This window comes from Echinops telfairi, unplaced genomic scaffold, assembly GCF_000313985.2.
Source record: "Echinops telfairi isolate 266 unplaced genomic scaffold, ASM31398v2 ScPeMD7_7356;HRSCAF=8355, whole genome shotgun sequence".
Classification (NCBI taxonomy): Eukaryota; Metazoa; Chordata; class Mammalia; order Afrosoricida; family Tenrecidae; genus Echinops; species Echinops telfairi.
The window spans coordinates 107,790-129,558 of record NW_022111256.1 but is presented as its reverse complement, the minus strand read 5'-3'; the positions used below and the strand labels follow the sequence as shown (position 1 = coordinate 129,558).

General features: G+C 43.6%; 1 protein-coding gene and 1 pseudogene across 1 annotated transcript; one reads left to right on the top strand and one right to left on the bottom strand.

Annotated features, from left to right (window-relative positions):
- The first annotated feature begins 483 nt into the window (after positions 1-483).
- LOC101639112 lies at positions 484-2,813 on the top strand (annotated as a pseudogene).
- A 4,501-nt stretch (positions 2,814-7,314) lies between these two features.
- Positions 7,315-21,537, bottom strand: NECAP1 (NECAP endocytosis associated 1). Its single transcript, XM_004708149.2, has 8 exons — positions 21,439-21,537; positions 14,140-14,240; positions 13,777-13,881; positions 12,502-12,583; positions 11,595-11,703; positions 11,326-11,509; positions 9,358-9,466; positions 7,315-9,037 (listed from the first exon to the last, which is right to left on the bottom strand). Exons 1-8 carry the CDS (start codon positions 21,531-21,533, stop codon positions 8,989-8,991), a joined length of 834 nt encoding a protein of 277 aa, XP_004708206.1. The 5' UTR covers positions 21,534-21,537; the 3' UTR covers positions 7,315-8,988.
- Positions 21,538-21,769: the final 232 nt, after the last annotated feature.

Below are 21,769 nucleotides of genomic sequence, written 5' to 3'. Positions count from 1 at the left end.
TGATAATTTATAAATTATTATTTTGTCATATCTTGCATTGTCCGAGGTCTCCCTTCACCCACTTTTCTGTTGTCCGTCCTCCAGGGAGGAGGTTATATGTAGATCCTTGTAATCGATTTCCCCTTTCCACCCCACCCTCCCTCCACTTGTCTTTGTTTTAAATGAGTTTCATTATATGAAATCCAGGATCGGTAGCTCTACACAGACAGTAACTATTGTTCCTTCCTTAGGCTTATGACCGGGAGAAAGACAGGGCTTTCTGCCCTCGTCTTAGTCCTGGCGCCCCGCCTACAGGGCCCTGAGGTCTGTGGACTCTTCCCTCCAGCTCCGTTAGATCCACCACAAAGACGAGAAAGGGCAACAGGCTGCCAGGGCGGCTGAGCAGAAGTCACACAGAAGAAAAGCCTGTGTGACTGTCCTGGGTCAGGAGGGCTGGCGCAGGGTGGGTCACCTGTAAAGACTGTCAGGAATGCTTGGTAAATCATGGTGGGGCATGAGACTGGAGGTCTCCTACCTATGAAAAGGACTATTCGAGTCCTAGATGGGTCACATCCTTGCAAACTTACTCTCTCCTGTTAGAAATGGAGCAGTCAGACACTTTGGTCAAATGAGACAGTCGTTTACTCTTCGTGGTGACAGCAGATCCCTCCCTGGCTTCCTCGCAGAAGCCAAACAGCAAGTCAATGGTCCCAACAGCCACCAAAAGGAGAAACAGTGTTCTCTGGTCAAGATGCTGCATGTCGGGAGGGAGGGGGAAAAATGAGCCGCCACCAAGGGCTCAAGTGGAAAGCGGATGTTGTGAGAATGATGAAGTCAACATATGTACTAATGTGCTGGACACAAATGACGTGTGTACGGATTGTGATGAGTTGTATGAGCCCCTAATAAAATGATTATTTAATTTTTTTAAAAAAGATGCTACACGTCAACATGAAGGAGTCTTTAAATACCAAGGAAATCGAGCGCCAGAAGGCAATCTACAAAATGCCCTGAGGTCAACAGCATTTAATTTTTCAAACTTGCAAGAAAGGACTACCATGATCCCTTGTTAAAGCTGTCGATTCACCCCCTTACTCAAGGGTTGCGTGGAGGAGATGAGCCAATCAGGGTACAGGGTAGCAACGATGAAACATACAACTTTCCTCTATTTCTGAAATGCTTCCTTCCCCCACTATCATGATCCCAATTCTACCTTACAAATCTGGCTAGACCAGAGGATGTACGTTGGTACAGTTAGGAACACAAATGACTCCTTCAGGACCAGTGGTGAGAGTAGTGGTACCTGGAAGGTGGAGGGAAGGTGAGGTAGAAAGGGGGAACCAATTACAAGGATCTACATATAACCTCCTCCCTGGGGGATGGACAACAGAAAAGTGGGTGAAGGGGAGAGATGTCGGACAGTGTAAGATATGCAAAATAATGATTTATGAATTATGAAGGGTTCATGAGGGAGGGGGCAGGGGGGAGGGAAGGAGAATAAGGACTCAAGTAGAAAGCAAATGTTTTGAGAATGATGATGGCAACAAATGTACAAATGTGCTTGACATAATGGATGTATGTATGGATTGTGATAAGAATTGTACGAGCCCCCAATAACATGATTTTTTTTAAAAAGCTGTCGATTATGTCAGAAGAGTAACTCACACAGAAATTTAGTGATTTGGACACTTACATACATCTGCGTGAAGATTTGTTGGCAAGAACAGAAGCAACCAAACCTGATGGAACAGTGGAACAGATTGATCACATCCTTGTGACCTGGTTGTCAGGCTCGAATGCCTACAAGTCTACTGTAGTAACCAGCTCACAGCGAAAGCTCTCCTTGATCAAAAGAAACAAGATCCAAGAGTCCAAGACTTCCTCCAGCCATGTCCTGAGTCTCCTTTTCAGTGAAAAACTACATCTCCGGAGATTCTTAGATATTCCTTGAAGTTGCCTGGCCAAATACCCTTAACTGATCAAAGAAATTCTTAGACATACTCCCCAAGACCACCCTGTTGTTCAGCTTCTGGAAGAAGTTGTACTGCTAACCCAAGGAGTTCTCTCTGATATCAACTGGAAGAAAGGTGAATCAGAATGCCAGTATTCCACTGACAAACTGGAATATCGGCACAAAGAGCAGAAGGATCCTAGAACGGAAGCAAGGAAAGTACTGTTTTGCTATGGGGAACTGAGGAATGAAAATAAACATAAACTTTACGTTTTCCTATTTCAAGCCATCTTAGTTTTGACTCTTACCAGGTTTACCAGCAGCCAATCCCAGTGCAGTAGTTGATGCTGGAAGGCCTGCAGGATGAAGATGTGAGGATGGGCAGGTCCTTCTCAGGGGCTTTCAGCAACTCAGATAAAAGTAAAAATATCATCTGAGTTTCTCTGCCAGGACCCCAAGCCAACGCCGTGTTCCACCTGCAGCAGTGGTTCAATTGCATTCGAGCAGCAATGGCCCCTTTCCAGGATGCCGCCAGCCCCACGGCGCTCACGGGTTTCCAGAGCTCAGTGAAGAGTGGAGAACAGCCTGTCCGCATGCAGCGTCCAGGCACAGAGAAGGACTTCAGCCGTGTCGTGTCCTTCAAGTAGACGTGGATGAAGATGCTCCTGGATGTGGGTCTAATGTGCAAACAGCTGAAGATAGCAAGAGTGGAAAAGCAAACCGGACGCAGTCTGGGTTCTGGAAAGCAAGTGACAGAGCCCAGTTAAGTGGCAAACGAAGAGAGACTTTGGTATCAACAAAGCTATGTGTTCACGGATGGGGACGCTGTATTTATAAATGTGTACAGTTGCTTTTGTTTTCCTTGACTGTGGAAGTATTATAGGGATTACTTTGGGTTTGGGGGTTGTTTTTTTGTGGGCCGGTGGGATTACTTTGTACACAATTTAATATTCTCCATGTTTTTATTTTTTTTGTTACTGTTTTGTTTTATTTAATGGCAGCTAAAGATATACAGATAAATTAGTCGTTTTGTTTTTAGTTTTGTTTTTTTAGTCTTTTTGTTTTAAGAATATAATTGTCTTCGTTTCTTTAGTACAGACAAGCCTGGTATCTTTGGATAAATGAAACATGCATTAAATGGGTTTTTGCCTGGTTGTGGATTTGTCATGACTTTGCAATACCAACCAACTGTGCTATTTATAACATTTGACCAAAATTTGAATTTTTCAAGTACTGGAATTTTACCAGTATCTCTTTGAGGAATGTGCAGTGAAAAACAAACTTAATATAAAGCATTCCAGATGATAAAATGGAAAACCTGTAAGGGTTTTATGGTTTGTTTTCCAAGGAAGTTACAACTCAATATAAATTTTGAAATACTGCAAAGTTCCATGTAAAGTTTAGGTGCCAATGTTATGATCTCAAATTCTGCATGTAAGATTTTTCAAAGAGATACTGGTAAAATTCCAGTATTTGAAAAATTCAAATTTTGGTCAAATGTTATAAATAACAGTTTTTCACTGCACATTCGGGTTTTTTTGCTGCACATTCCTCACTTTTCATTCATTTGACCTGCCAAATCATTTGAATGTTTTTTTATTGTGAAGTAGCATTTAATATTTGCTTTTTTTTTTTACTTGATGCCTTTTCAAATCAACATATTCTGAAAGTATTTTTCTTCTATTTAAAATGTGTGTGTACATACACACATATATATGCACATATATTTTTTAATCATATTAACTTTACCAAGTGAAACCAAGCCATACTGGTTTTGAGCCAATAAAGAATGTTACAGTGATTAAAGTGTAACATTTTGGAGTGGTGGAAATAGGTGAAATGACTTAGTATATTCTAGACCACTGAACGAAAACCACCTTAAAACTGAGTTGAAAGTCGCAGCATGGGCTGAAAAGAAGAATGATTGGTAATAGGTTTTTGGGTTTGGGTTTGTTTTTAAAGAGGGAAAAAGAGAGTAGCTATGACAGAATGTGAAAGACAGTAAAGCTCAACTGGAGGGCATGTAGAAGGTTGTAGGTTTGGGAGAAGTGAACTTTATTTGCCTTGGTTTATAATACCTGCAAATAATGAATATGAAAACAATGAAATGTTTTAAAAATCCCACAAAGTAGATCAATTGTGGTGGACTTATTCATAGGATGGGGGGAAAGGCTGGTAACCCTTTTACTGCAGTCTGCTACATGAGTGATAATACTTCGTAGTGAAACAGCACTGAGAATCCTAGTCTTTGAAAGGGGTAAACAGGGAGGACCCAAAACCCTATGTTATGGCAGATTTATAATGCTCATCAGTTCAAGTAAATGTTATTATGTGAAATATATTTGATCGGTGAAAATGAACATTGGAAAAGATTGTAAATAGATCACTCCAAATTATCTCTGTATAAATGAACTATACAATTAAAAAACAACAAAAAAGAGTTAGTCTCAGAAACACAGTGGCAGTTCTACCCAGTCCTCTAACGGTCGCATGCACCAGCATCAACTCGTTATCAGTGAGTGAGTGAGGCATTGGGGAGAAGTGGGGAGTCAATCATAATGGATACAATGAAAAAAAGATCTAAAACTGATTGTGGTGATGACTGCACAACTCTTTAATATATTTAAAACATTGAATTATATGATACATGAATTTTATGTCTATAAAGCCCTTCAAATTTTAATAATGAAAGTTTTAAAAAATAAAAGCTAGGGATTGAATGCAGTATCACAATTGGCAATGTTACTCCTGACTCAGACACAGGTAACTGAAGCAAGGCAGAATTTTTTTTTTAATACCACCCATATCTTTCAAAAAGGGACTGAAAATGGCAACCCTGAAAAAATGTGGAAAGCAATGCCAGACCATGAAATTGCTGTGAAGTCCATCCCAACTTCCTCACAAGTCAATGTGTTTCTCTTCCTTTTGCTCTCTGTTGGGAATGTGTCTGAGAAGTGCTTCAGTATGAGTACTATGTTCATAAACCACATGAACTGACTTCATGTACAGTGAACCCTCGCCACTTCGCGCTTCGACTTCCGCGGCTTCACTATATCGCAGTTTTTACGTAACAGCGCATGCTCTGTCATTACTGCCACTGACTGGCTCATACTGTACACGCTTCTGTCTGCATTGCTATGTATCGGAGCTATGTATCAGATGCATTTTTGCTTTTGTACAGCGTACTGTAATTGTTTGCGAGTGTAATGGTGACTAAAGGGTGTTTTTTCATGTCCTCTATGCTCTAACTACGAAAATATTTGATTTACAAATAAGGAATCCTACTTCGCAGAAGTTCATTTATCACGGTAGGGTCTAGAACCGATTAACCGCGATAAACGAGGGTTCACTGTAGTGTAAATTACACATGGTTTAAAAAAAAAAAAGGTGGAAAAAGGAACTAAGACATGAGTCAAGTTCAAGGCCATGTGAGCCAGTTGGATCATTAAAACAGTAAGCTACCAACTTTAGCAGCATCTGTGCTACACAGTAACTAGTATCCTTTCCCACGTCTACACATCTGTGGACCACAGTACAATTTGTCTTCACATCTGCTTACGGGACCTTCTCATATTGTGACCATCTGAGGAAGAGGATTTTCTGCAAAGCTGGCGAAGGTGACAAAGCACATTGTGAATCCTGAACTCATTTACCTAGAAAAAGCCGAAATGAGTAAAAATAAGTGAAGGAATCTCCAACTTGCAGACACTGGTCACTGCTGATAGTACTACGAGTTCAAAATGTATTTACTGAGAACCTGCTAGTAGAGAGGTGTTTGTGAAGTCCTAGGTACGTAAAAATGAAGGCAACGTTCTTATACTCAGAGCTTACTAACTAGTAACAAATTTGGCAACACACAAAAAAGGGAAATCATTTTTTAGATTGGAAAAATCAAACGTTCCATCAAATATTGTTTATACAAATGAGGTACTCTTCATGTTTGCCAACTGTTCCCCACCCCCACCCCAGGTATTTTTGTAAGCACCCTTGTGCCAATTTTTTCACATACTGCAGTAAAAAAAAACAAACGCATAGTTGCTTAAAAACTATCATACAAGAGGAAGCCATTGGCAAACAAGCCTAGAAGGCCCATATTCTGTGTGTAAAAATATGGTCTGTCAGCTAATCTTTCACAATGAGAATTCCCACAAGCAGGTATTAACAGAAGGGAAGGTGTTCTAAGCAAGTTTTAAAATTGTTGAGACACACTCGGATGTAAGGATACCCATGTTCATTACAGCTCTATGCACAGCAGCAAAAAGACGGGAGCAACCAAAATGGCCATCCATGGAAGAATGGAGAAACACATTGTGGTACATAAACTCGATGGAATACTCTATAACTTTAAGAATGACCCTGAAATTGGCCAAATATCTCATAATAATGGATGAACCTGAAGGATATTATGCTGAATGAAATTAGTCAAGCACAAAAGGGCAAATATTATGTAAGCCCATTATCATAAAAAGTCAAGAAAAGTTTTTCACACTTCAAAACAATTTTAAAAACTAGTACTTTGGCATGTATTTTGAGTGAAGGTGAAGACCGAATTAAAGATGGAATGATACTTGAGACTTCATTGTATAAGGAAAAGAGAATCGGAAAGGCATTATAGGCAATGTGTTGGAGGGGTGGGGGTAGCAAGGGGCAGAAGCAGAGTTTAGCTTCCTGATTTGAGACAAAGGAAGCTACAGACAAGCAACAGGTAGAAAACAGAAGGAAGGAAAATGGAGTAACAAAGCCTTACATGCAGCGTATCAGAGGCAGGGGTCAAAGCATAATTGGGGAAGTTAAGACAGAAAGTGATTCTTCCCTATCTTTTCCTAAACAAAAAGTTGAGGTTTATGTTGTCCTCCTATCATAGTGCCTCACATTTTGGAGAGATGCTACATAAACCCTCCACAGGGAGGGTAAAGGGAAGGACCGGGAGTGTGTCAGACTCTCTACCGAGAATAATCTGTATTATTGTTTGAAAAAGATCCTTTTCTTTTTAAATACAACGCATCTTTGCTATTCGTATGTATCTCTTTCAATGATCACTAAATGAGAACTTCGAGATCTATTCCAAGCTTTCAACTCTGGCTTCAGTTTCCACCTCTGATACTGATCCTCTTCATCTGTGGAATTCTGGGATGTGGAAGGCAGACCAGATCATGATGAGTGGAAGCCAATGAAAGGCACCATACTAGCAAATAGGTGAGTGTTATGTCAGGCCTCTTTGAGTTTGGAACGCTGAGCACTAAGATCTAGTCTCAATTTCTGACAAGCTACATCTTGAAAATAAAATAAATATGACATGTCCTTTTACTACTTACTGGCCTATGTGTGTTCAGTAAATTAGATAACAGACTCATCAAGTACGTAAAATAAAAAAGAGGCACAACCATTTTCCATATATTTAATTACCATTATTGCACCAATACATGATATGCTTTATATACATATATCTTAAACTTCACTTTCAATTTTTGTTTTCAGCAATTCAAATACATAATATATTATCATCTTGAAAATACAAAGAACACAACATGGAGGAAGATTGAGAAAATAGGCTCCCAGTAGTTAGTCACTAGTGATTCCATAGAATTTCTTTGTAGTGTTTTCCATTGGAATTTTAAAATGTCCTGTCATGGCTCTGCAAGAGTAGAGCTGCCTGGAAGGGGGAGGCAATGGAAAGATTATGGACCCAAAGAGAGAAAAGACGTAAGAAGGAAATCCGAGAGCAAGAAACTAGATAGTATGCCCTTCAACTAGCATGTACACATCCAAATAAATGGATGCGGGGGGGGGGACAAAAATTACATCCCATTTCATTCTCAAAGTTGCCCCTTGACCAACCAAAGAGACAGTGTCCTTCATCCGAAAATGGCACTCTCTTCACAGCGCTGGATAAGGAATGGGGGGCCCAGGGAAAGGAATGTGGTAAGAGAGCAACTTGCTTCTGAGATACTCTGGGGGATGAGTATCAAAGCTTTCACTTGGACAAACCTGTCACAGCCAAAGCCACGACTCCCCAGCTTCCTTCATAAACGGTGATACATAAAAAAGAGAAACACAAATGGCAATATACATAGCAGCAGCACTCTAACAAAGAGCTGAGGGGCTGAAAGAAATGTGTATGGAAAGGGCTCAGATATCCAGGCAGCAAGGCAATGTGGGTATCAAACAAGAGTTAAGTGCTTTCAATCTCTCTGCTCAACAGAGGAGGTTAAAAACTCTAAACTCTTCAACTGTAGGTCAAACAATGGGGCAAATACAAAGTAAAGCTGTGCTTCAAAAGCAGCAAGTACAGGAAGCTGCAAGAAAACAAATATTTCTCTAGCATCTAACTGGGAGAGCACAGCCCCTTGACTCTCCTTCATCCAAGGGACACCACTGGTCACAGATGTTGCGCTATTCAATACAGGAAAGAATTGTGCAGGTACCACCAACATAACCCTCTGATCGCAGGAAGACACGTAAACACACGAGAGGGTGAAGGAGCTGCACACAGCAATGGATGCTTACTGAATAGGGGAAGCCTGAAGGATGCTTGGCAGAGACCCAGAAAATAGGCCTCCCTCCACAGCTTCCCCTATCCAAAGTCTTCATCTGTAAACACTAAGGTTAGGCTACCCACTCTGAGAGTCTTGAGTCACTGGAGAAGGAAGTTTCAAGGTTTTTGTCTCCTCTAAATTTGGTAGTGGGGGTTCACAAAGAGGTCATGACATAATTCAGTTAAAGAAATTAAAAGACAGAAGAATTTTACAGATGTTAGCAGTCACTTCCACCTCAAACCTTAGCCTGTGAGCCCTGTATGTCAGCCACACGTATGACAAGACCCACGACTCCCCTATCATGGGAGTGAGCAGGGGAGGGCAGATCCTCTCTCGGCTGAACAGCAAATAACAACAAAGGGGAGTGACCGACCAGCTTGGATGCAATGGAGAAGCTATGAAAACGATTGTCCGATCATTTTGGTTCTGGGGAGGGAAGGAGTTTCTAACTTCCCTCACGGACTGGTGCCCTTGGGGTCATCATTAGTCTTCAAATCTGTCCTACTGTCTTGCCAATGCCATTCAGAACTGGACCCAGTTGGATGGTTGTGGTGCCTGGTTTGAAACAGAACTGCAAGACAGGAGAACAGAGAGAGGTACAGGGAAAACATTAGCCTAACAATTCCATTCTTTACTCGGTAGTTTCCAAGAACTCACTGCCCCGAATGCACATAAATTCCACTTACCCAGGTCTGAAATATCCCACTCATTGCTTATCCCCCCAGCTTTGCCCACCGTCCCAGAACGCCTTCGTTGCTTCCCTAAACTCCTGCCAAGACCGCTCGATGACCTGTAACTTCCCCTGCTTTCCCAGATCAAAGATTCCCTTTGACTGTGGATGTACCACCGAGGCCTTCATTGACAACAGGCTGGTCTCACTATACCCATTACCTGGATGCAGTGCTAAAGTCACCCCATAAGTCGTTGCTTGCAGAAACGGGAGCTGGTGCAGATGCAGGTGTTGTGACAGGTGCAGGCGAGTCCAAATCTAACAGGATATCTGAACACGAGATAAGAGGGAGAAAGGGGCAAACATAATAGGGTTCTTAGCAGTGAGAACATGAGCTCACAAAAACCCTGTAGGCAAATGTGGGTGACAGCTTTACACGTCACAATCAAAATCTAGAAAACAAGACAGATGTCCTTCAGTGGGTGAGTGGGGAGCACACTGTACACATCCAGACATGGAACAAACTATCGATAGAGCCAGCAACCTGGATAAACCTCAAGAGAGCTATGCTGAGTGTAAAAGACAACCCAAGAGGTACACAACACACTGCTCCATTTATCTTTTTTTCTTTTTTGCCATTTAAATCATTTTATTGGGGGCTCGTACAACTCTTATCACAATCCATACATCAATTGAATCAAGCATGTTTGTACATATGTTGCCCTCATTCCTTTTTCTTTTTCTTTTTTTAATCATTTTATTGGGGGCTCATACAACTTTTATCACAATCTATACATACATCCGTTGTGTCAAGCACATTTGTACATTTGTTGCCCTCATCATTCTCAAAACATTTGCTTTCTACTTGAGCCCTTGGTATCAGCTCCTCATTTTCCCCCTCCCTCTCCACCCCCCAATTCCATTTATCTTGACAGTCTTGAAAAGACAATGGTATAGAGATGGAGAATAGCACAGTGATTTCCAAGAGCTAATGGTGGGGGAAAAGGGGATCAGAAAGAAGGTGGGTGTTACTGGAACAGGGAGACAGAAGGGGCCGTGTGATAGTAAGACTGTTCTGTACCCTGACTGTGGTTGGTGGTGGATGTGGCGACTTACCCTGACAAAAGTGCAAAGAACTAAATACACAAAAGTATACACATAATCAGCACATGCTAGTGAGGTGAAAGCTGCATAAGACCGGTGAGCTCTCAACGTCAACTCCCTGGCTGTGGTTATCAACTACAGTGTTGCAAGATATTATCAACCAGCCAAGGAAGGAAACTGATAAAGGGCATTCTACGTATTATTTCTTACAAATGCATATGAATCTCAAAATTCAATGTTTTAATAAGCCATTAAAAATAAATCTTATAACATGATGCTGTCAAAAGTGAAAAGGAATTAAGATATTTAGTCTCTCCCCAGTGCCTTCTGACAATACTTACCAAAGGAGGTAGGCTATAGTCATTGGTACCTCAAAAGTTTCAGGAAGACCCATCAGTTCTAATAATCAATGCTATGAAAGATCATCATTGTCCAATATGTTGTCAAAGCATCCAGATTCTAACATCTGGTTCCTCAATCTTGAGAAAATCCCTATTCCTTTCTGAATTTTAATGTCCTCATTTCTTACATTCTTTTCCCACAGCACATGAGGGAGAATGGACGCTGTATTCACAACCTGGGTGTCTTCTTTTCTCCCACTGCCCAGGTGAAGAAATGGGAAGGATGAAGCAGTGACACTTCACGAATGGCTACTATGCTCCACACACTGCGCTAGGTGCTGCCATATCTTTGAACCTTCACAAGCTTGAAGAAGTTTTACATCTCCATTTCACAGACAAGAAAATTGAGTAAAACTCAAAACTTTAAGAAACGTTACCAACCTTATTCAAACATAAAGAAGCAGAGACATGACTGATGGGAATCAAGGCCCATCTGACACAGAGGCCCACTAGCAATGAAGAAAGCTATCTCTAAACCCAGCCTGCTCCACCTGCGCACAGACTGCATCTCAAGACTCGTAGTTCGCTACAGGAGCGCTGACGCTTTGCCAAAGGCTGTCAGAGTCACTTGGTCAGTGTCTCTGAGTCAGACTTGAAGCATAATGAAAACCTTGGCAAATAGGTGTTTCTCAAATAAAATGTAAGGTATAATCTCATAAAGTTAGAGATACTGGAGAGATTTACCTGCATCACTGCCTCCGTGGTTAGCCTTTGGAAGGGGCGGTGGGGTGACATGGTTGCTGATGGCCACTGAGGAGGAAGGTGGAGGAATCGTGACTTTGCCACCAGGTGGGGGTGGGAGTAAGCTCAGGCCCCCAGGCCCTGCAGTCTTGGGTTTAGAAGCACCTCCTTTCTTGGTTGTAATGTTCTGTTAGAAGAACATGGAAGAAGGTCACAGGCTTACAGAAACACACACACAAAACCAGCTGAAAGAGAAAGGCAAACGCACTCACCCCAATACTCAATTTGATCGTCTGTCCTTCCTTAAAGCCCAGATCCAACTTGGGGCGCGTGTCCATTTCCTGAGACTCTTTGGAAATCTCAGATTCCTGCTTTACCCACCTTGAGGAAAACAGTAAATCATCTTACTTTGGCTTTCCCTGAAAGCAGAGCATTAACATTCAGATTTGGGTGTTGTCAGATATCTTGAGAGGGGATCCCAGAATGCGGGAGTGAGAGTCCCCAAAGTGAAGAAAGGGAGCAAGTGGGACTGATCCCCACCAAGGACTCTGAGCAACCCCACAGAATTCATCTTAGACTTACCCCTCCCTCAGGAAAATATCTGTTCGCCGAGTCCCCTCCCCCAAGGCTAAGGGCTGCCCTTAGTGTGAATATTCTATCTTTCCAGCTGGCATCCCTAGGTTGGCTGAGTTCAAAGCTTTAGAGAGTCCTACAGTAGGAAGGCAGATATACCCAACATTGAGGATGGAAGCTGTTGCACATGCGCTATCCACCAGCGTTGCCTCAAAATCTAAAGGACTGAAAAGACGTGGCAATAGGCACAAAACGTCATCGGCTACCCAAGGTAACAAAGTTGGCATGTCTGTCTCACATATAGCCCTGCTTTTACTGTACACCTCCCTCTATCACCTACATTCCAGGGCCAATTCCCCAGAGGCATAAAAAAAAGCATCCTCCTCAAACCATTAAACGGGATCTGACAACACATTTCAAGCTGCAAGGAAAGGCAATGTAGAGGTAACAGTGATGGGGCAGGAAAACAAACGCAGCATGAAGAGATCTATGTAATAAACTCGTTTGCCAACTAAGAAAGGAGGGAAAGGAGACAGTGCTTATGCATCTGAGAAGCAGCTCTCCCACAGCCATTCAATTTGGTAAATGAGAACAAGCGTCACTCACTTGAAGTGATCTTGCAAGGAGACATTAAAGTCAAACGCATCGCCCCGATCTGTGAAACCAATGCCAATGAAAGCGCTACGCCCTGTGGAGAGATGAGAGGACTCAAAAAGGAAGCGTTCCCTCAGACAGTCTGCCCAGTGAAAGCCGCCCTTGGCCTAAGTCGATGTGGCCGATACTCCTGACCCCTTCTCACAGACCCCGAGTCAGCAAACGCAGCCCAGCGGTTCCTGTCAGTACAGTTTTACTGGAACCCAGCCACATGGATTCGTCTACACATTTCCTATGGGCTGCTAACGGCAAGGTCCGTGATTCAAACCCACCCGCCACAGTACAGGAGAAAGCGAAAGCTGTCTGCTCTTGAAAATACTTAAGAGATTCAGAACGCTATGGGACAGTTCTGCTCTGTCCCACAGGGTCACTCTCACTCAGATTACCTCAGTGGGGGTTGGGTTTGGTCTGTGGCGGCTTCAGCACTATCCCAAAGGAGCCCCGGTAGTGCTGTGGGTTAGCCATGGGCTGCTAACTGCAAGGCTGACAACTTAACCCACTAGGTGATCCTCAGGAGGGCATTCAAGATGTGGTCTCAGGTCACTGTGAGTCACGAGTGACTCAATGGCAGCAGGCTTGGTTTGAGCATGCTTTGCACAACAACTCAAAACAAAAACCACTTCAAACTCACTGAGTCATTTCTGACCCACAGTGACCCTCCCTATAGGGTAGAGTAGAACTGCCCCTATGGGTTTCTAAGACCGAACATCTTTATGGGAGCAGAAAACCTCGTCTTTCTCCTGAGGAGAAGTTGGTGGGTTCGAACTGCTGACCATGACATTAGCAGCCCAACATGTACCCTACTACCCCACCAGGCTGGCACAACAGCAGAGACTATTTGGCCTGTAAGCCTAATACACCTACTATCTGACTCTTCAGAGAAAGTTTGCAGGCTTTTGCTATAGACACAGGAGAAAAGAGTGAAAACTATTGCCATAGAGTTGGATGACTAAGACAGTCCCACCAAAATACCACCACCACAAACACCGAGGAGAAAAAATGTGGGCTTTTATTAGCTATGCATTTTCATTTCATTAGGTCTACCTAGTAATTGCTCTATGTCTTGAACTTCTGCTTATATCTATTACTAAAAGCATGTTAATCCTTCTCTTCAGTAACTACAATAATTTAAAGAAAAGGGAGGGGGGAGAAAGTAGTAAACTGAAATAAGAGAAATGCAATAGGCACAGACTATTTAACCTTCAAAATCCCAGGCCCTTCTCGTACCAGTGCCATCCTGGATCCGAATGACAAAGTAGCGGCTGGAATCGGTCACTGTCTCCACAGCAATGCCAGGGTATTGTTCTACCGGCGCCTGAGCAAAGAGCTCCCCTGAGAGATCGAAAACAGCTTTGTTTGCAGCAAAGAATCCAAAAATCAAGAACTCCAGTCCAAACGTTTCTCCATTCCAGCCCCCAGTGTGAACGGCACTCTGAAAGTACACTCAACCCAATATCCTTAATATAATAAAAAGGTCACCTGCACAGATTACCTGAAACTTTGTCCTCAAGTTTGATGTAGGCAATCTTCCCTTTTGAAGTGATTCGTAAATATCCTTAATATAATAAAAAGGTCACCTGCACAGATTACCTGAAACTTTGTCCTCAAGTTTGATGTAGGCAATCTTCCCTTTTGAAGTGATTCGTAAGCGACCAGTCCAGTCAGGCTGATCCAATTTCCAGTCAGAAGCCCTAAGATAGAAAAGCAGAAATCCTCAGTCCTTAGATCCGTGTCATGAACATATTAAAGCCCACCCAGAACCACCTGGAATACAAGAGGGCTTCATGAGGGCAGCGACCCCTGGCTTGCTCCTTGGTATATCCCAAGCAGCTCGAACAGTGCCTGCGACATGTAAACTCTCTGTCAATGTGACAGCAGAATTTTTCCATGAACTTTCTGTAGCTGCCTCATGTCTTTTTCCTTTCCCTGAAATGCTTCCCCTTTCTCTGTATCTGTGACAATCAGCAACCAGAAGAGGCTATGACTGCCTCTACATAGATGCTTTGTGTTACACGCAGTCCCAAACAAGTACAAAGGTAAAGGATTTCAGAGCCCAATGGGTACCAATAAGAACATATAAAAATTCAAATCAAAGCAATACAATTATTTTAAATTTCTTATAGTGATGTTTATTTTCACACTGCAGATGACATTCCAAACAATAGTGTGTTACTAACAGGTAACATCAAGGTCTACACACTGCAACACCCTGGACAGCAGAAGCCTTCTCAACTCCCCAAGAAAGACACACACTTGTTCCTTTCACACTGACAGAGAGTTTACACGTCACAGGCACTGTTCGAGCTGCTTGGGATATACCCAGGAGCAAACCAGGGATCGCTGCCCTCATGAAGCTTGCTTTTTAATAGAAAATAGACAACAAAAAGAAACACCGTTAAAAAGTAAAATATAGCATACTGTCGACAGTAAAGCACTAAGGTTGGGGTTCAGGAGAGTGGTAAAACAGGACTGATTAAGAAGGTGAAATCTTAGCAAAATAAATAAAGGAAGGAAGAAAGTTACATATGCATTTATCTGGTGGAAGAGCATTCCAGCCTAGGGAACAGGCAGTACAAAGGTGCCCCAGTGGGAGGAAGCCTGGGATAGATGTGGGATAGTGAGGTCCTCAAGTAGACTGCCACGTCTTTTTCCTAGTTTGGTTTGTTCTGGGAACTCCACTGAAACCTAGCAGCCATGGGTGCCCCTGATGGTATCTGAAGTACCAGTGGCATAACTAACTACCAGCATCATAGCACCACACAAGCCACCATTGTGGCAAACTGACGAATGAGTGGTGAGTGGCACACAGGGATGCAACATTGAGCTCAATGGCAGCAATGAGTGTGAGGATGCTGCAGGTCAGGCAGTGTTGCATTCAGCTGTAGACAGGGTCACTATGGACCAACTTGCAGCAGCTAACAACAAAGGCTGTATGTGCCACTGTCAGAAGGCTGGCTTTCCCTCGGATACAGAGGTGCAATTACAGGGTTTTGAAGCAGATGTCTGATATGATCTCCCTTAAATTTAAATTACTTTGAGGTGAAGTGAGTAGAGGTGGAGGGGGATTAGTTCTAGAAGCTACAGCAGTAATCCAGGAGTGGTGTGGCTTTGAAGAGATGGCAGCAGCAAAAGTGGCTACAAGTCTTTAAATTAGAGCCAAAGGGATTTTCTAATGGATTGAAGGAGGTGGGGTGGGGAGCACAGGTGAATAAGAAAAATAAAGAAGTCAAGGTCAACTACAGTTCTTGCCTTTTAGTCTCTAGAAAAAAGTTACCAAAAGTTGAGCTGAGGAAGGTAGAACATGTTTGGGAAGAAAGATCAGCTGAGTTTGGATCAGATGCGCTTTGAGACGTGTAGCAGACATTTAAGAAGAGATGTAGTCAGCTGAATTTATGAGTCTGGAGTTCAAGCAGGATTTCTGGGCTGGAGATAGCAATATATGTGGAAGCATTAGAAAACACTGAATATTTATCGTCATCTTGTCCACATAAATTTGAATGCAATTGAAGGCATTATTATTTAAATATGCCAGATTTTACAAAACCTTATATTTGTGATTTTGCTTTGCAGAAGTGTAGAAAGGGCAGCATAAAGTAAAAGTGATTATGAACGGATCCCATCTGAACACAGACAAGTAGCAGCAGGTTACAAAGATGACACTAAGATAAATCTTATCAAGAGTGAGTATAACAAGAAGGTTAACCAAGAGCAAAAAGGACAAAAATGAAAATTAGGAGAGTTCTTGGGAACCCAAACCCACTGCTGTCTAGTTTAATCTGACTCATAGTGGCCCCATGGGGCAGGAGTGAACTGCCCCTTTGTGTCTTTAAGGCTATACATCTTTACGGAACAGAAAGACTCATCTTTCTCCTGCAAAGTAGCTGCTGGGTTTGGACTGCTGACCTTGAAGTTACCAACCCAACATATAATCCAATATGCCACCAGGTCACCTTAGCACTAAAGAATCTGCAAGATTAATCCCTGCATTGCCCTTCCTTCTTGATGGCCTGCCTTCATGATCCCCACGTACCTGAAGCTGGTCCAGATGAGAGTGTTCTAGGGGTCCCTGGCTATCACAATTTCAACAACGAGTTCTGTCCTTTGTTAGGCCACCGAGTAGACATTAGGACAAAAAGACCACTGAAAGCCCCAAGAACAAACCTACTAATGTGATCCTCTGGTCAAGCTCCTTGTCTGCCTTCTCCTTGTGTGTCTACTGCACACCATTTAAGAGTGTTTTCGGAAAGGAAAGGCCATTCAAGGCAGTACTTTGTCTCCGCCACAGGCCCGGTTCTTCTCCCTCTCCAAGATCTATCATTCCTCAAATTCTTGTTCTTTCTGGTCTTCTGAAACTAAATTGCCTACAAATTTGTATCAACCTTAGCAATTAAATTTTCTGTATCTACACAAACCATTCTTACAGTCACATTAAGATTTCACATGCAGAGAGGACCTTAGGGCCTGCCCCACCAGGAGGCACGATGTCCCTGACTCATAGTGCTACGAGGGTAAACACCAGAGGCACAGTGTGGGAACTGTGCCGATCTGACCCCACCACACCAGGGTGAAATGCTAAGCGTGTGCAACAGAGCAGCAAGGGGAGCAAAGCAACGAAGTCCCAGGAGAATACTAAAAACAGGCTTTTGGACCAGGGCATAGCACCCCATCAGACTGGACTGGAAAACACTCCTAAAAGTCAACAAACAGACCTGGAACTATTTATAGGCTTGTCTTTTTTTTTTGTCCTTGGGTTTTTGGTTTTCTTTTGTTGTTTTGTTTTGCTATCTTGTTTTTGTGCTTTTGTCTTGTTATTGGCTCTGCATGCCTATCTAGATAAGATAGGTGGGGAAAACAATCAAGAGGAGAACACAATGGGACCAATGGTTCCTGGGGGTACACAAAAGAGGGGAAGGGGGGGAGTGGATGTTAACAAACCCAGGGACAAGGGAACAACAAGTGAGCTAAAATTGATGGTGAGGAGGACATCTGATGCCTGGTAGGGCTTGATTATGGGCAATGTAACTGAGAGGAATTACTGAAACCTAAATGAAGGCCGAACATAATAGTGGGACAAGAGGAAAGTAAAAGGAAATAGAGGAAAGAACTCAGAGGCAAAAGGGCATTTATAGAAGTCTAAGTCTAAATACAGGCATGTACATATGTAAATATATTTACATATAACGATAGGGAAATAGATCTATGTACATATATTTTGGGCCCCTACTCAAGTCCTCCCTCAACACAAGAACACTTTGTTCCAATAACCTGGCATTCAGTGATGCTCAATTTCCCAACGCAATTACTGAAGACAAAGCGGGTATATAAACAAATGTGGTGAAGGCAGATGATGGTGCCCAGCTATCAAAAGATATAGCGTCTGGAGTCTTAAAGGTTTCAAGATAAACAAGTGGCCATGTAGCTGAGAAGCAACAAAGACCACATGGAAGAAGCATACCAGCCTGTGTGATCATGAGGTATCAATGGGAACAAGTATCATGCATCAAAGACCCAGAACAAAAAAGTCCTATCAATGTGATTGAGGGAGAGTGTGGAGTAGAGACCCAAGCCCATCTGTAGACAATTGGACATCCCCTTACAGAAGGGTCACAAGGAAGAGACAAGCCAGTCAGGGTACAGTACAGCCAGTCTGGGTACGGTATAACCAGTCAGGGTGCGGATAGCACCTAGGAAACTATACAACTTTCCCTTAGTTCTTTAATGCTTTCCCCCTCACCCCACTATCATGACCCCGATTCTACCTTACAAATCCAGTTAGACTAGAGCATGTACACGGGTACAGATAAGAGATGGAAACACAGGGAATCCAGGACAGATACACCCCTCAGGACCAATAATGAGAATAGCGATACCAGGAGAGGCAGGGGAAGGTAGGAGGATAAAGGGGAAGCTGATCACAATGATCTATATATAACCCCATCCCAGGGGGATGTACAACAGAAAAATGGGTCAAGGGAGACATCAGTCAGTGTAAGACATGAAAAAATAATTAAGTTATAAATTATGAAGGGTTCATGAAGGAAGGAGGGGAGGGGGGAGGGGGAAAAATGAAGAGCCAACACCACGGGCTCAAGTAGAAAGAAAATGTTTTGAAAATGATGTCGGCAACAAATGTACAAATGTGCTTGACACAACGGATGTATATACGGATTGTGATAAGAGTTGTACAAGCCCCCAATAAAATGATTTTTAAAAAAAAGATTGCACGTGTACATTTAATTAAACCCTTATAGTGGCTTATAAAAAAAGTAGGCAGTTTCTTATCATCTCTATTTCTTGAAGGAAGAAGAGGATAAGACAGTAAGTAATGATAACCCAATTTACACTCAGGTCTTCTAAGCCTAAGGCCAGCATTCTTTACATTAAGACATACGGTGTTTAAAGCTGATTTAGCTAGAGAAGAAAGATAGTGGTGATTAACAAACCAGTATTATAAATTGAAAAATCATTTTAAATCTATTAATAAATTTCTCATAAGCCTACATTTTCCTTTCATAGTCTAGAAGCCTGATCAGCAAAAGTCTGGGAAGCCACAGCCTACCTTAGGTAAATCAAAGGCATTTCGTTCCTCTGCCCTTATTACTCAAAGGAAGGATTTCTCCAGCTTGCTAAAAAACCCTGCTTATCTTTTTTTTTTTGCCCTGTTTATCTTTTAATGGCAGGCTAGCGAATAGATCATGCTCATAAAGTAAATTGGGTCCTGGTAAATGACAAGAGGGGCTATGCAGGCAAAAAGAAAATAAATAAATAAAAAGGATTTTCTAACGGCAGTAAGCCCATTGTTGGAAAAAATAAGTGGCAGAATCTTGCAAGGCAAGAATTATTATCCTAGTTTTTACAAGTGAAGAAAGGAAAGTTCAAAAAGTTATGCGATCTGCCTCAGGTAACGTAGCAAAGGTACATTTGAGCTGGAACTCAAAGTTAGCTCTGCTCTCTTTACTCAATAAACTGAGAGAAAAGGATGTTGATGAGAGGATAAGAAATGTCAGTAACAATCATGGAAGGCTCAGAAAAATAATAGGCAAAAGAAGAAATTTAAGAAACTGCTTTGAAAGCTCAGGGTAGTTAAGTGACATGACACATAGGGTTGTGGGTGACCTAAGAGAAGGTAGAGAAACCAGATGGGTGAAAGGAGGCAGATGCTTGAAAACAAACCCAACCTGGAAGTAGAAAAACAAGGAGAGCACCCCTCTTTGATGTGAAAGCCTTAACACTTAGAAATGGAAGTCATGAGCTATTTTAACTTATTCCACATCCATTTCTGTGATTAGGCTTATCTGTGTGATCTAATTTTTCTTTCACTCAACATTTACAGAGTGCCCACTTACATGCCCCTTTGAGTTTGACAGACAGAATATAAAGTCTAAAAAGATCTCAGGTTATACAGGCTAATCTGGGGAAAGAAGTGACAAAAAACAATCACAATACAGAATGATGGAGACAAGCCTGCAAAGGCACAAAGAGCACATCTAAGCTCGATAGAAGGGTCAGGGTGGGCTTCCCAAAGATGATATCTAATAAGGTGAGTCACACTTTTACAGAGTACCTGTGACTACCAACAAAATGGCAAGTAGATTCTTACTGACAGAGAATTTGAGTTCTTAAAAATTGGACGGTCAAAATGTACATCCCTCGTAAAGTCTAGTGAACAGGTCAGGTAGCTGAAAGATACTGTCTCAAGAAGAATGAACTTCCTGATAAGAACACAAAATCATGGACCTCAGAAGGTAACTTCAACCAAGGTAATGATACTGCCAAGGGGGAAATCATGAACAGTACTTCAAATTTTATATTTTGCGTCACTTTCTCACATGCGTAGTCCTAGCCTGTCCTATGCAGTCGCTAGGAGTCAAAATGGACTCGCTGGCCGTGAGTTTGGATTGTTTCCTGGTCATTTCCCCAAATTCTTTCACACCCAGTTTATGATTTCATTTAAACTTAAAACAACGAAGCCAACAAAAAACCTGTCGAGTACCGACATGAAGTACATTTTATTATCATTAACTGTTCATCTACCCACCACCACCAATTAACAGGTGAGAAAACAGAAGGTGAGGGGTTAAGGGATCCGATCCAAAATCAATACTGCTGCGGGGCTCGCACTCATCTGTGAACGCGTCGCTCCGTCAGTGCTGATTCCAGTCCATGACATCATGCAGCGTCGCGGGGCTCTCTCGGGCATTGGGAACACAGTGTTAACTCGGGGGGGCGGGGGGGGGCCCTAAAGGAGCGGGGGGTGCAGGGGAGGGAGGAAAAGCAAGCAGGCAGACACTTCATCATCCTGAAAACATGACGAAAAGAGGCATAATGGGCAACCAAGGGAAAAAATTAGAATGATGACCTTCGCCCACCGGGAGAACGGCTGGAAGCAAAGGGAGGGTCGATGACAGAACAAAGATAAAGCAGACCATCCCCAGAGGGGCCAATCGGGATGATGCTTTGGGCTGCAAGGTCCGCGGTTTGAAACCACTCGCCACCGGGGCAGTCCGGCCCTGCCCTCCGTGGTCAGGGCGTCCGAGCGAGCGGCCCGACGGCCGCTGCGTTTTAGGGAGCACGAGGCCAGCAGCACGGAGCTCGCCCCCGGAGCGCGCGTGTGTGGCACGCAGAGCTGCGGGCTGCGAGCGAAGAGATGGGCAGACGGGGACCCGGGGCACAAGGAGAGGGCAGGGCGGCGGAGGACGCAGGAAGGGGACAAAACAAGCGGCCAACGCAGAGAGGACCACAGCCCGGAGTGGCCGAGCGCCCGGGAGGCCTGAGGAGGACGACCCAGGCAGGGGGGACTCCCGGCAGGCAGACGAGCCCAAGGTGGCGGACAGCGGGTCCGGAGGAGGGACGCGCGCCGGCCGGGCGGCAGCGGCCCCGGGACGGTACCTGTAGCCGCGGTTGGAGGCCCGGGGCGGAATGCGGTAGACGCTGACGTCCGGCTTCACGCACAGGACAGACTCGTACTCCGCCTCGGCCGCCATGTCGGCTCCGCTCGCCCAGCCGCTGGGGGCGGGGCGTAGGCGGGGGCTTCGGTGACGTCGCCGCCGTCCTCCCGAGATGCACCTCCGCGGGGCCGCGGCCCAAGCGGCCGCCTTGGAACCCGGAAACGGTGAGGCTGCCCGGCGCTCCACGCGGAGTCGCGGCAGAGAGGCCGCTTCCTGCAGGACGCGCTCCATGGGACACGCCTGTCCCGAGAGGCGTCGAAGGAAAACGCCAT